Source organism: Magallana gigas, chromosome 7 (assembly GCF_963853765.1).
Source record: "Magallana gigas chromosome 7, xbMagGiga1.1, whole genome shotgun sequence".
NCBI lineage: Eukaryota > Metazoa > Mollusca > Bivalvia > Ostreida > Ostreidae > Magallana > Magallana gigas.
The window spans coordinates 18,713,372-18,726,937 of NC_088859.1; the positions used below are offsets into that span (position 1 = coordinate 18,713,372).

The window sequence follows — 13,566 nt, forward strand, 5'->3', positions numbered from 1 at the left end:
CATTTATTTTAGACAGCGCATTTTAACGTTACGCATGCAGAACAACAGGACCTAATTATTTACACAATAGAAATTACTACAATTTTTTTTTGCAAATTGTATGAATGAATTAATTATCTGGGATTATCAGGATTAAGTTTATCGCGTGAGCCCCCAAGGCCCTCCCTTCACACTTGTGTTTTATCAGAGTTTCTAGAACTACTAACTGGGCTCACGGCGATGAGATTGATAAGTTAACACGTGTTATTTAAATAGGCATATCAACTAGAACTGGGAACGCTACAAATTACACATACCATCATGAATGACTTTAAAATACAAGGAAAAAAAATACCTTGATGTACAGTACGGCAATAGCTGGGAAAATTTTCTTATCTATCTATAGTGATCTGCATTTTTACATGTTTACATAATTTCCCGCTCTTTGAAATTTGATAATTAATAGAATGTCATAATCATAATTGATAGTGTCTTGATTAGGATTTAGACACCTGTACATCATATCATTTACCCCTCGATTTTTAATTTGACTTTTGTTTTAAGTATAAGAACATCAAAGGAATATTTCATGATTGATTTATTGATTATCCTAAATACAGGACCAAATATCTTATTGCTGTATTGAATGTCTCAAAGAATATGAAAGACAAGGAGAGATCCAGTTAAATATTCTGCTGAAGGAGAGAAGAAGAAACAAGAATAACACAGTTGTCGTTCTTTTCTCTCAGTCACACAGTTTCCTGTATACCAGAGAGAGAGAGAGAGAGAGAGAGAGAGAGAGAGAGAGAGAGTGTGTATTTTTTTATTCAGAACAACAAACAAACAGTAAATTATAACCAAACACATACATGTAACACATGTAAAGGGAAAAAATGCCACAAGAATCATGATAAATAAATATATTTTATTTGAAAAATCAACACAACTTTTCTCGTTTTGGTTGTTGTTTTTGACCGGATAAGTTCAGCCAAAGACATCTGGAAATTAATTCAAAACATTATGATTATAATGCAAACAACAGGAAATATTTCACACAAATTGCACTTTGACTTTTTTCTTAATTCAGTTAACACTTGTCGGTCCATCTTGTTGTCATGTATAACGGTAATAAAGGTGTAAAGTACTATACTGCTACTTAACAATATAGTAGAAATACTTTGCAGAATATGATAGATTATATGGAAAAATCCAATCATAAAACACGTGAAAAATAAATGCTTGTTTTATGGATTTAACATCTAATTTTTTTTACATGTAATTTCACGCACTCAGATTACAAAAATGGAATTTTTTCAACAACAAAAATAATAAAATCAAGTTTCAAATTATATATTGACCATATCAAATTGAAATCTTCATATGGGCGAAGTGAGTTCTAGACTTAGAAAAGGTTTTTTGCCGCTATTTTTTTTTTGACAACACAGTTTAGACAACACATCAGGTCCCCCAAGGCGTTGAGTGACGGATAGTGACAGAATACCATTATGCAGTAGCATTGATTTATCAATACGCAACGAACATGGTTTTTGGTGGGTTTTTTTCTTCAAAGTACACTTAACAAGAATGATAATTAATGCAATACATACATATAGGAGAAACACATAAATTTTAAAACAAATTAAGGCGTTAGAAATTAAAACATAGGCGCTATAGATTTCAATGCTATTATTTGCTTTGAAAACGTGATTTACTTGAAAAACACTATTTTCACTGCCTTTTTGTATTATTTAAAAAAAACAACAACAAAAGTTGATATATCACTGCTTGACTAGAGTCATGACTTTAATGTAAGTTTATTGGCAGCTTTTAAACGAATGGCAAGAATTAATAGATACCATGATGTATTGTATGCAAATTAAGGTATAATCACGTAACAATACATTCAATGAAATGCCGTTGGTCGTCCGATATTTTTCTTTAATTTTAGATTTTGATTATTTTAGATTATTATTATTTTTTTAAATTAAAAATCTTTTTTAAAAGTTGCAAGTTTGTATAATCATACAGAATCAACAATGATGATTGTTTTGACAACATGTACATTTTCAAAATTATTTTGAAAGTTAGATTAATTTAACTCACAGTTTATGATCTTAGGGCCAAATTAGATTTTTTTTGTAACAAGCTGCAAATCGGTAGCTCTACGACACGCATGTCAACCCGAGTTTTAGGAAATTGTTCTGGCTACTTACGGCGAACACATTGGCAGACGGCATTACTGTTCGTGGGACAGCTCCGTTTTTTACCATTTACCATCAGTAAACACTCGAATCCACTTTCACAGCCCCTAAAAACCCAATAAGTCTGATAACCTGATTATCTCTATCAATTAATGAATAGACATGAAAATCAGTCGCACACTAGTAATTCAAATGTGAAATTTTGATGTTAAAATTTTGTTTGAAACCAACACTTATACGGTATTCTATAGCACCAAAGTATATTCAATATTGAAATCAGAGAGTCGGAGAAATTATTACTGACCAGAACTGGCAAGGAATGACCGAATCGGTTGTCAAGACGAAAGGAACTTCTGTAGCGGGAGGCAGCATAGAGTCGGGACTACCACTATCTTTTTCTTTAAAATGGAGAAAAGGAAAGCATGCGATTTAGCGGGTAAAAAAGCTGAGAACCCAACAAACACAACAAAGATCTCCGTAAATATGTGCACTGTTTTGTCTAGTTTCGACATTTGTACTATGTCTTCTTCCTCCCTTAGAATAATTTATAATAATTTAGAATAAGATATTTGAAAGATACATCGTATAAGAAATCGATTAAAAGTAAAAAAAAAATTTATAACAATTTCAAATCTTATTCCTTTAAAATATGCAACCTATGGAGTTTATGTAGAAAATATGTTCATCTTACTTTTCATGCACTGGCAAGTCTCTCCAATGTTTATGCAAGGCGCTGGTTTGCCTATTTTGATTGTCATGCAGGTATAAGGTTCTATGCAACCGCTGTAATATTCGTTTGAACATCAAATGGAAAATTGTCATAATTACGATTTTGTCAAACGGAGTAATTATAATAGAATGTGTAGTTTAAAATTGTAAACATTTGAAAATGAAAACCAGTATAATACAAGTAGTTTGGACTCAGATCTATCTGTTTGATTTGAAGGAGAGGAATATCATTTTACAAACGTTCATCGTAAAAACATCAATTACATTCATCACGCAACAAAAGCGTTGCAATTGCTATTTTAAGGTGATCATGTGACTTGTCTTTCAAATAGGAGAAAAAAGGAGAGTAATTTTTTTTTTCAAACTTTGCACCGAATATGAGTTAACTTTACGGAAGAATAGCTAAGAGAACATACGAATTTATGTAAATAACAATTTCATATTTTTGCTTACCCCATTTGACATGGAAATCCGGGCAATTTTTCACCTCCAATTTCCATGTCATGCGGAACGGAAGATAACCCGTCGCTAGTTGTCACTTCCAGTTTAGGTACTTCCGGTACCGGTATGCTCGATCCAGGTACGGATATTGGAGGCCCCACCGCATTACCTTTACCTTTCTCTGTTTTTCGTTAATTTTTTTTTTTTTTTTGGCAATAGAAGAAAAGTTCAATTTTATAAATTAACTTGTGATGTTATGTGAAATGAACAACCAATGTGGAATTAAATCGTAATAGTTTTACCCACTTTTCATGCACTGACAAAACTCCATTGAACTTTCACTGCAAACGATGGCACGGCCATTTTCGAATCTCATGCAACGGAAATCTCCAATGCAACCACTTAATGTTAAAAAAATCAGAAGCATAAATCATGAAATACCTTCACAACATGGAAGTCATTGTGCGATCAAATACATGTATGCTGCAGTATTTTTTATTAAACGGTTCAAACACTTACTACCGATATCGTTCATGCATATGTATGAATTGTTCATGCATATGTATGATGATTACTTTGTCTAATATTTGAAAAATGTGTGTCTTTGTTGCGGATGAAAAGCCGCCATATTCAGCTAAACAAACTAATGATTACAGGGGAAAATAGAAATCTAATAGTTTTTTTGCAAATAGTGTCCAATGCTTGTTATACCAATTTGAAAATCAATCACCAAAATTTGAATAATCTAAATAAAAGAATGAAATTAATCTTACGCCCATTGACATGGCACCAAAAAACTCTCCCCTCCAAATTCAAATTCCTCAGCTATCGCGTCCTCATTGTTTGTCGCAGGGATGGGTGGAACAACCGGTATTCCTCCGCCAGTATGGTCGATGTCCTGAACAACTGGGATTGGGGTAACATAAGGATTTTGGGGCGGTGGCTGAACGTATGATTTTGGTTTCTCTTCCATTGTCTGTGTCACTGGTTTTTGCTGCAAATATGGATTAGCAACGCCATTGGAAACTAACCCGGGTTGGCCGATCGGATTTTGATTGCTTACAAGTGGCGAAATTTGTCTTGTCTTAGTATACTTTGATCTCCAAGACTGCCTCGAGCCAAATTTTCGACGAACGCCATTTTGATCCGCAGTCTGTGGGCCTATGCCAGAATCTGGTCTTTCCACAGGTGTCTTTGTATCTGGTATCATTGGCACTGCTCCTCTGTTCTTTTCAACATCTTTTTCGCCAAAGGGATTGCTGAACAGATTTAATTTCAAGTTTTTCATAGAAGGATCGTCATTGGATGGAAATCCATTATTTAGAGATGCCAATTGTCCATTCGAAAAGAAGATGAAACAAATTGTGAAGCAAAGTACTAAAATATGGTGTTCACTCATTATGTCGCCGTCTTCCTTTACAACCTAACGCCACCAAGCTTTATGAACGCGTAAAGGGTCCTCACAAATTAGCTTTTTTCTTGATCGAAACTTCGATGCGGTGAATACGTTGAAGATGTTCGATTTTTACATTACGATGCCCAAAATGATGCATCGGAAAATCAACTGTAACAGTTGTTGTTCATATTATCACGATGCCCTTAAAGTATATTTCATGTGTTCTCATGCAAAGACTGCGCATGAACACATTGTATATTAGTATGGGCTTATTTTTCTTCCATTAAAGTTTATCCCTCAATTTACCGAGTATTGCTGAACTTCTGTACATACGGCGACAGAGGACTGTACACTTAAAGGGACATGGTCACGATTTTGGTCAAAAATTATTTTTTCGATTTTAATGTTTATTATAATGCTTCAGTAAGGCATTTTTAATAGGCAACCAAAATTTGAGTGTCATTTGTTGAGTTATAAGCGAGTTACAGAGCTTACAATTCCTCGCTATGTAAACAAAGCTTTTGTTTACATTTTGAATGTTGAAGTGAAAACTCCAGTTTTAGACCTAAAATGAATGTGTTAATCGTTAGGAACTGTTTATTTAATATGCTTAAAATGAATAAGAATATAGAAAAATCAGCTTGAAAAATATTTTACTGGTATATTAAAGCTATGTAAACAAAAACAGGGCACGAGCCTTGTTCACGTGACGAAGAATTATGAGCCCTGTATCTTGCTTAAAACTCATCGACGGGCACCCAAATTTCATTTGATCATTAGAAATGCATTCATAAAGCATTTTAAATAATAAAAACAGAGAAATAAAATTTGACCAAAATCCTGACCATGCCCCTTTAAAAGAGACGTATTTACAATTAATATCCAAGTTAGTCTTTACTTGGCCATTAATTGGCGGATTGAACAGAAAACACAAAACTTCGTGCTTCTAGTTTCGAGGGCAATCGATATTCTTCAAATCAGAAAAATTTAATCCAAATATTTTATTTTAAATTAATTATATTATATGACTTTTGATGGATCATTATTCATTGAATTAGAATTAAAAGAACAAAAAAAGTATATGAATTAAGTATACCACTCTTTCCCGTTAAAAAAACGGTGATCTATGATTGTATGACTCTCTTTATAGATTAAATAAATGTTTACTAAGGTTTGAACACGTTCAATATTTATTCCAAAAATATACAATAATATTATCCATATGATTCTTCAACATCATAACTATATTTTTTTTTACAAATGCAAAATAATAAGAATCTTACAGTTTACATTGCGGACAAATGAGCAGAGTCTGACATAAATTCTAATGATTCCGCTATCAGTATTTTTGATATGTGTATCTTACACACTTTAATATAAGCTGGCTTTATGGTATATTTTTACTGAAATGAATATGTTGAATATTATTATCTTTCCCCATTTCTAAATATGAAAAAAACAACTACCGATCTTCATGAAAAACAGTATACAGTCATGTAAATATTATCATGTTTGTGAATGGTCAACTAGGACATGCTTACATGTATGTTCAAGACCTGTTTCTTGACAGGAATAGCATGCAGTCATTAGAACAATTCGTCTATTCATCCAACACTTTCAGATTTCATTGTCAAACATTTCTATACATATTTTTGATTTTGTTTCAAAAATGATTTACTCTACAGTTAATTGTGATATTATCCTAAAATTCTTCCGAGGAAAGAGCTGACTATTCCTCCCAAGTCAAAGACTCCAACTCGTCTTCGTCCATTTCTACGAACCGGTCGATCCATATGTCTATGAATCTCTCTATCCTGTCTATGAATCTCTCTGTCCCTTCTCTTTGCTGCGAAGCAGGCTTTGGATTTTTTGCACTCAACCTACAAAAACAAAATCGCATATTTTTTTCAACAGTGATAATTTGTTCCTTCATCAGTTTTTTCCTCTCTAGATGGATGTATGCATACCACAAATCGCCAAAATAAGACCCTAATAATTGTACACACGTCATACCAAAACCTTCATCAAAGTTCATAAGTACATAACTCGCCAAATCAAAACTCTGAACATTTTACACATGCACGTACTATAGACTTCATCGAAGTTCTAGGAAATTACACGCTAGCTTAGGTAACTTTGCAAAGTAAACTCTTTCATACAAACGCTCTTCATTATGAAATACATGTATAAATATCTAAAGAATGACCGAAAACACTTTCTTTCATTGACAACAATCATTTGAATGTTTTATCAAACTCATTTTCTTTCATTCTTCTTGTAAGATATAAAAAATTAAAAAAAATTATCGGACTTATTAAGGACTTACCCGACCATCGGGGAAGCACTTGCAGTAACTGCACCTCCCCTCGTACTTGAGGTAACCCTGGGGTATAAACTTCTGGTGATGGACACAGCCCGGGACACAGACACACCGGCCACTGTAAGCCCGGGGGCACAGGGTCGCACTCTCCGTCACAATGGTTTTGGCGATCACACACTCCCGACCAATGGAACAGCCACTGAAATATACACAATTAATTACGGTTAGATTTTCTATTGCTTTCAAACCAAATATATAACTGTGGATGAGCCATGGTCGGTTATTACTTTTTTTTATTAGTGGAAGTGGCTGACCACTGTTATAGAAGACTACATTGTAAAATTCAGCTTCCGTCATTGGAGCCTTCGATATATTCGAGCTAGAAATTTAAAATCCCCTTGTGGTGAGAAGTGAACTTTCAGTATGGCTATGGATTTTAAAAACTAAAAATGACCACGCAGTGGTGGTGGTGGACCAATATGTAAATGAACCAGAAAATTTGAATATTTGTGAAGGCTACTGATGTTTCCGAGCCCGATGTTTAACCGTTTCAAATTAGGAACTTTTTACCCATTTAAGGGATGGGGGGGGGGGGGGGGGGTGGGGGGTGGTAGTTTGAGATAATTACTGCATATAATATGAAATCATTATTTCAAACGTGAAAGAGTTAACTTTCTTAATGCTATGTTAGTATACATTACGATTCGTTTATCACGAACCGATGTGCTCTGTTGCTGTTGCAAAGGGGCATCTTTTCACGATCAAGATGGGCGATTATAACGTCTTGACCCCGCGGTATATAACGCAGGCATTTTTCTGAAATGCTAGCTACATGTACCGTCTTAACCCACATCAATCACCAAAGATAGCATTTTATTGTTTAAATAGTCCGACTGACCATATCGATACATCGCAACTGGTCGCAGCGGAGCGTAAAGATTGATTCAGATCATCACTATTAGGGAGAAGATTAATAAATGCCTCATGCTGCGCCTAGAAACGATGCAAACGTAATCCTGTCAATCATATGACAAAAAAAATCGACAATTTCTACGATTGCCAAGGCAGACCTAAAGATCTGGTGAGAACTGATGCGAGTACTCTACGATCGGAACTGCGATTTCGATCGCGCTCTGAATCGTGATAGAAAGCACGTAGCATAATAATCAACGGTGTATTTTCAGTAGAACCCCTGAGTCAATAAAAATAAAACTTAATTAAAAACGCATTAATTAATTAATGACATGCATATGACATAGATATTTCACTCCTAATTGTTACATGTACTAAAATTCTTTTATAAGTAGTCAGTAAATATTATTTGATAAAAGTAACAAAAAATGTTCGATGTTTAAATGTATTCAAAGTAACTTTTTGTGACACTAAATTACTTAGAATTTCAATCAAGTAAAACATCCATCTTCCTTAATTTCCTTCAGGGATTAATCAGCGTTTATTATAACATGAACACATAAACATGATAAATTATACCGGTATAGGCATCAATAAACAAGAAGCTTGTTGGTGACACGCCTTAAAATCGGTTGATAAATAAAATACATTTGTACATTGTATAACATAATAAAAATATTTTAAACATTACATTAACACGCAGTGTAGAAAATTTAGATACAACAGTTTAAAATTATCTTACCCTGCCCTTGGTGATTTTGTGTTCATTATAAAAAAGAGCGCTAAAGATAATGTTTACTCAGGGTTTGAGTTGTCAAAAAAAGTAATTTTATATTTTTAGGAGTAAAACTTGCCCTTAACACAAAACGTATTTTTGAAATGAATTATTGTTGACATAACATTCGATAAATTAACTTTATTATAGAATTAGGCTCAAACAAAAATGGATTGATTGCAAAAGACAGGAAATTTTGCTTAAATTTTTAAAAATTTTGTTTTCCGCTTAAACATTTTTGGCAGTACTGTAATATCAAAAGTTCAGATTTATTTACATATTTTCTGTTGTTTTTACCGCAGTTAATTATTAAGGTAATCGTAATTGTCACTAAAAACTTAATGTTTTGTATCTATTTAGAACCATTTTGACAAGAGCTTAGACTTTGTGTGGTTGTGTCAAACAGCATTGTGTAATTTAAAAAAAAAAACCAAAAAACTTTTCAATGGCCATAAACTCGAAAAGTATGTCATTGGCCTACTTTTTTGAAAATGAAAAAGTAACACAAAGGTCTATCACATGTACATATATAGATCGTTTCTTATTATCGTCAGTGGGTGGTTTTTTTCATCATTCTGAGTAGAGATCGTCCTTAAGGTCAGACGACACGTTCCTCAATTTTAGTTAACTTTTTCCAGGAATTTGTTAATGGTTTACTACTACTTTGACAAGCTTTCTTGCAAAAAATTAGGGTACCTTACCAGGCATTTCTGCAAAATACTAGAGTATGCAATTTCCTATATAATCTTCTTGAAAATACACTTGAATTGCTGATATAAAAATAAATACATCTACAGCACAGCGAAATTCACTATTTTAGAACTATATCTCCGCCGGGGCGGGGCTTTGAACTCACGACCTCTAAAACCTTTACGCTACTGGCAGTGAGCGGCCACGGTTTTTTTTTTTTTTTTATCTTTTATTAGAGCGGCCACGGTTCTAACCACTCGACCATATAGACCTTTAATCAAATCCACGTAAATTTTGATCATTTTTAAAGTAATTATAAAATTAAAATTTTATATTGGAACTCTTTATTACGAGGAGATACAAAAAAGATTCTCGAGGAACGTGTCGTCTGACCTTAAGTTTTTGTTAAGACTAAAGCTGCTAGTGTATATACATATATATGAGCTGTAATTACAAATTTTATCACTGACCTAAACTGACATTCCGGTCCATTGAGCAGGGGTGGGGGAATCCTAGGGACTCCGTGTCCAATAGGCACCAAATCTCCAATCTTGTGACTGGGGCTATAAATATTAAATGGATCCAGAGGAACATCGTGATGGTGGGGATCATGAGAACCCACGGGGACGTCATGATGATGGGGATCATGAGAACCCACGGGGACGTCATGATGATGGGGATCATGAGAACCCACGGGGACGTCATGATGGTGGGGATCTTGAGATCCCACGGGAACATCATGATGGTGGGGATTATGAGATCCCACGGGGACATCATGATGGTGGGGATTATGAGATCCCACAGAAACATCATGATGGTGGGGGTCAGGAGTCTTCACCGGTATGTCGTGGTGGTGGGGATTATGAGACCCTACATGAACGTCATGATGGTGGGGGTCAGGAGTCTTCACCGGCACGTCATGATGGTGGGGATCATCATGCTTTGCTGGTATATCGTGATGATGAGGATCGTGATGATGAGAATGTCCTTGAGATGGCACTGGAACAAATATTACCTGTGACCTTCCCAGTGAAGAAGGAAACTGGCTTGAGCTTCCTGGTAGACTAAAAGGCGATCTCTCAAATAAAGGATTATGCCTATTAGAGCTGAAAGGTAGATTTGGATTTTGACCAGAACCTATTGAGAAACTGCCTCGCAGAGGATCAAAGTTACTGGTTTGAAAGCCCCCAACCGTACCACTTCTAGGTACTATACCATTTACAGAACCAGTTCTCGACAGAAAACTGCCACTTCCAGCTGGCACTCCTCTAACACCCTGTATACCACTTGCAGAACCAGTGCCCACTGGGAAGCCTGCGAAATTAACACTTCCACTCGGTATAACACTCGCAGAACCAGTGCCCACTGGGAAGCCTGCGAAATTAACACTTCCTCTCGGTATACCACTCGCAGAACCAGTTCCCACTGGGAAGCCTGCGAAATTACCACCTGCACCCGGTATACCACTTGCAGAACCAGTTCCTATTGGGAAATTTCCAAAATTACCATTTAATGGTCCTTGACCAGAGGGAAAATTTCCAGCTCCTGGTGAGGGTACGCCGGAAAACGGGCTGATCTGACCGAACCCTAACGGCTCGTCAAGACTCGACTTCAAAGTTGGTCTTTGGAAACCAGCAGGCAGAGACTGTTCGTTCTGGGGATCCTCAATAACTAAAGCGTGGACTAAGGTCCCTAGAAACAATACTAAGGTAAGTCTGACCTGCCCCATATTAAGTTAGTTACTAAATGAGGGACACCATTAAGCTTATTGAGAAGGAGACATTTGAGAATTTGACGTCAAACGCATTACACGCTCAAGTGCAAAAGATCTATCACGTTCAAAAAAAAAAAAAGACGGATTGTTGTATAAGAGGTAGAGATGCCTAGTTCTGTGACCGTAGCTTGATGTTTCCTTTGATGATAAGGAAGTATTTATTTTCTTATGAAAGTATAATCGCGTGTACGATACTTGTATGGTGGAATTCTATTGTTTGTTGACAGCTGTTTTGAATTTACATACATAACTGATTGTGACCTACATGTACAAGGATTGATAGATCTTTGTTAAATGCATATTTTTAAAAGTTATTTTCAGTTTTTCCCTTCTTGTTTCTTCATGCTAATCAATAACATGCGGGTTCAACACATGATAAAAAAGTTTTGATAGCTAACAATTTATGTTTAAACGATTTAACAAGTAAATATCGAGAAAAAAAGGTATAAACTCTTTTGTGAAGTCGTTTAATTTCATTTAGATAATAACTGTATCATTATAATAAATAAAATATGTAATACTAGTCATTCGTGGATCTAGAGGGGAGTGATGGGGGTGGGGTCGGAAAATTTTAATCTACATATTATTAAATTCACATAATACATTTACTAAATTTACTTAGGACCCCCCCTTTCCCGGGCAAACAAAAATGTATTCAAATCATAGTACATGAAAGATCCTTAGGTACAATAACTGCACAAAAGCCATCGCTAAGGAATATGTATATAATTGTATAGGTTGATAATATCAACATACTTTTCAAAATTTAAAAGCTTTGGAAACACCATAGCCATCAACACCATTAAAATTGTTCTACATGTGATAAAGTTAAATGAAAACTTTGTTTTTAAATTGCTCACACTAAAAGTTCAACCGCAAATCAATCAAAACAACGAAACACATAAGAGGCATCTCGATTGAGTTCGTTCGCTGATATTTTAATTGAATAGGTTGATGTACATTTTAATGAATGTCTTTACGTACATTTACGTATACATTGATCAACGGAACAACAATTCATATACATGTATGAATCATCAATAACAACTTGTACATGCGAAGAAATAGTTTTGAGATCAGTTTCAACTCTTACATAGAAAAAATATTCAACAGACGGGCATTCGACAACCTGGACTTTATCCCTTTTTAGGCAGAGTAATATAAAAAAAACCCAAACTTTTATTACGTTCAGCGTCTTTCAAAAGGGTTCTAAATGAGAAATTAAAATAAAAAGGTCAAAAATGGTGCCTTTGTTTTGTACCTTATCAATTGCAACTTCTCGAGCCGCTCCAAGAAGCGGAAAACAAAATTCTAATTAAATGTTTTATTTACGTATATACGTGTATGCGTCCATGACATCCCCTTTCATTACCATCTATATAAAAGGGCAAAATGCATGCACAGGGTGTCCCAGAATATCTGATACCATTTACTCCTTGAATAACTTTTGAATAAATCTATTAAAAAAAATATCAAATGCATTTTCAGAAATGTACATGTATATGATGTAAATTTCACGAACATTTATAAGTTTTTGTTAAATTGAGTTTATAAAAACACAACAAATTTAATGAGAGTGCTCCAAATGACACCTTTTTTTAATGAATAACAACAATACGACGATGAGTAAAATTCTACTCAACAGCCACTGCACGGATCCTTTTCTTCAAAGTTCTCACTATACTGTGGAATCATTAAAATTCGTGGGGGCCAATTTTCGTGGATTGCTGAAATTTTATAGGTTTGTGGGAATGTTATTTCGTGTATTTCCTTATACCCTCCAAACGAAATATGACTTTATAACCCTAATTTATTAATTCTTGGAGGATGTTAACTCGTGGTTGAGAGGTAACCTAATCTAATGATTCCACAGAATTAAAAAATATGCCGTATGTTGGGAAGTTTTCCCCTAAAATATTCTTTTTTCATAATTCGTACAACTATTTCGTCTGTGTTGAATAATACAGTTTGACAACGGAAATGCCTAATGTCTTGTCCAATTCACCTCGATTAAATTCATTTCAACCACAGATTTATGTGGCAATTTGGTTCATTATTATACAAAGAACAAAGTTTTTCTCCCCAACATTTTTGTGGAAAAAAAAATTAAACTATTTTACTTTTTATTTGAGTCACAATTGATTTCGGCCAAATATAATAAAAATGTAATTTATACGAATTTTAAATGGAATCAGATATATATTCTGGGACAGCCTGTACTCTGTTGAGATTTGATTTAAACGTTTTCAAATTCAATAATATAACTTAGGATGGGTATACAGACGACACAGTCATGGCTGTCTAACTTCTAATTGATGGAGAGCGACTCCATTTTGCATTTTAATATCC

At 34.6% G+C, this 13,566-nt stretch overlaps 1 protein-coding gene and 2 long non-coding RNA genes across 4 annotated transcripts; all 3 read right to left on the minus strand.

The window, feature by feature from the left end:
• Positions 1 to 889: 889 nt before the first annotated feature.
• Positions 890 to 2,626, minus strand: LOC136270261 (uncharacterized). The gene is made up of 3 exons (XR_010708020.1): positions 2,485 to 2,626; positions 2,193 to 2,287; positions 890 to 977 (listed from the first exon to the last, which is right to left on the minus strand). It is a non-coding gene; the product is annotated as an uncharacterized lncRNA (long non-coding RNA).
• A 245-nt stretch (positions 2,627 to 2,871) lies between these two features.
• LOC105325054 (uncharacterized) lies at positions 2,872 to 4,793 on the minus strand. The gene is made up of 4 exons (XR_002199259.3): positions 4,124 to 4,793; positions 3,657 to 3,751; positions 3,363 to 3,531; positions 2,872 to 2,963 (listed from the first exon to the last, which is right to left on the minus strand). It is a non-coding gene; the product is annotated as an uncharacterized lncRNA (long non-coding RNA).
• A 1,409-nt stretch (positions 4,794 to 6,202) lies between these two features.
• On the minus strand, positions 6,203 to 12,729 carry LOC105325055 (uncharacterized). Of its 2 annotated transcripts, XM_011424426.4 has the most exons (3): positions 9,914 to 12,729; positions 7,073 to 7,265; positions 6,203 to 6,626 (listed from the first exon to the last, which is right to left on the minus strand). In XM_011424426.4, the coding sequence occupies exons 1-3, from the start codon at positions 11,170 to 11,172 to the stop codon at positions 6,444 to 6,446; spliced, it is 1,635 nt and encodes a 544-aa protein (XP_011422728.3). In that variant the 5' UTR covers positions 11,173 to 12,729; the 3' UTR covers positions 6,203 to 6,443. The 2 variants fall into 2 exon arrangements, with proteins under 2 accessions (XP_011422728.3, XP_065923430.1); XM_066067358.1 differs by lacking the exons at positions 6,203 to 6,626; positions 7,073 to 7,265 and adding an exon at positions 7,682 to 9,344 and having other exon boundaries at positions 9,837 to 12,729.
• Between the last annotated feature and the right edge of the window lie 837 nt (positions 12,730 to 13,566).

Excerpts from the sequence above, each read along its gene's own strand:
- LOC105325055 (XM_011424426.4), bottom strand. The coding sequence starts at position 11,172 with ATGGGGCAGGTCAGACTTACCTTAGTATTGTTTCTAGGGACCTTAGTC. Across the intron at positions 7,266-9,913 it reads GGACCGGAATGTCAGTTTAG|TGGCTGTTCCATTGGTCGGG; the intron begins GTCAGTGATAAA and ends TGTATATTTCAG. Across the intron at positions 6,627-7,072 it reads AGTGCTTCCCCGATGGTCGG|GTTGAGTGCAAAAAATCCAA; the intron begins GTAAGTCCTTAA and ends TTGTTTTTGTAG.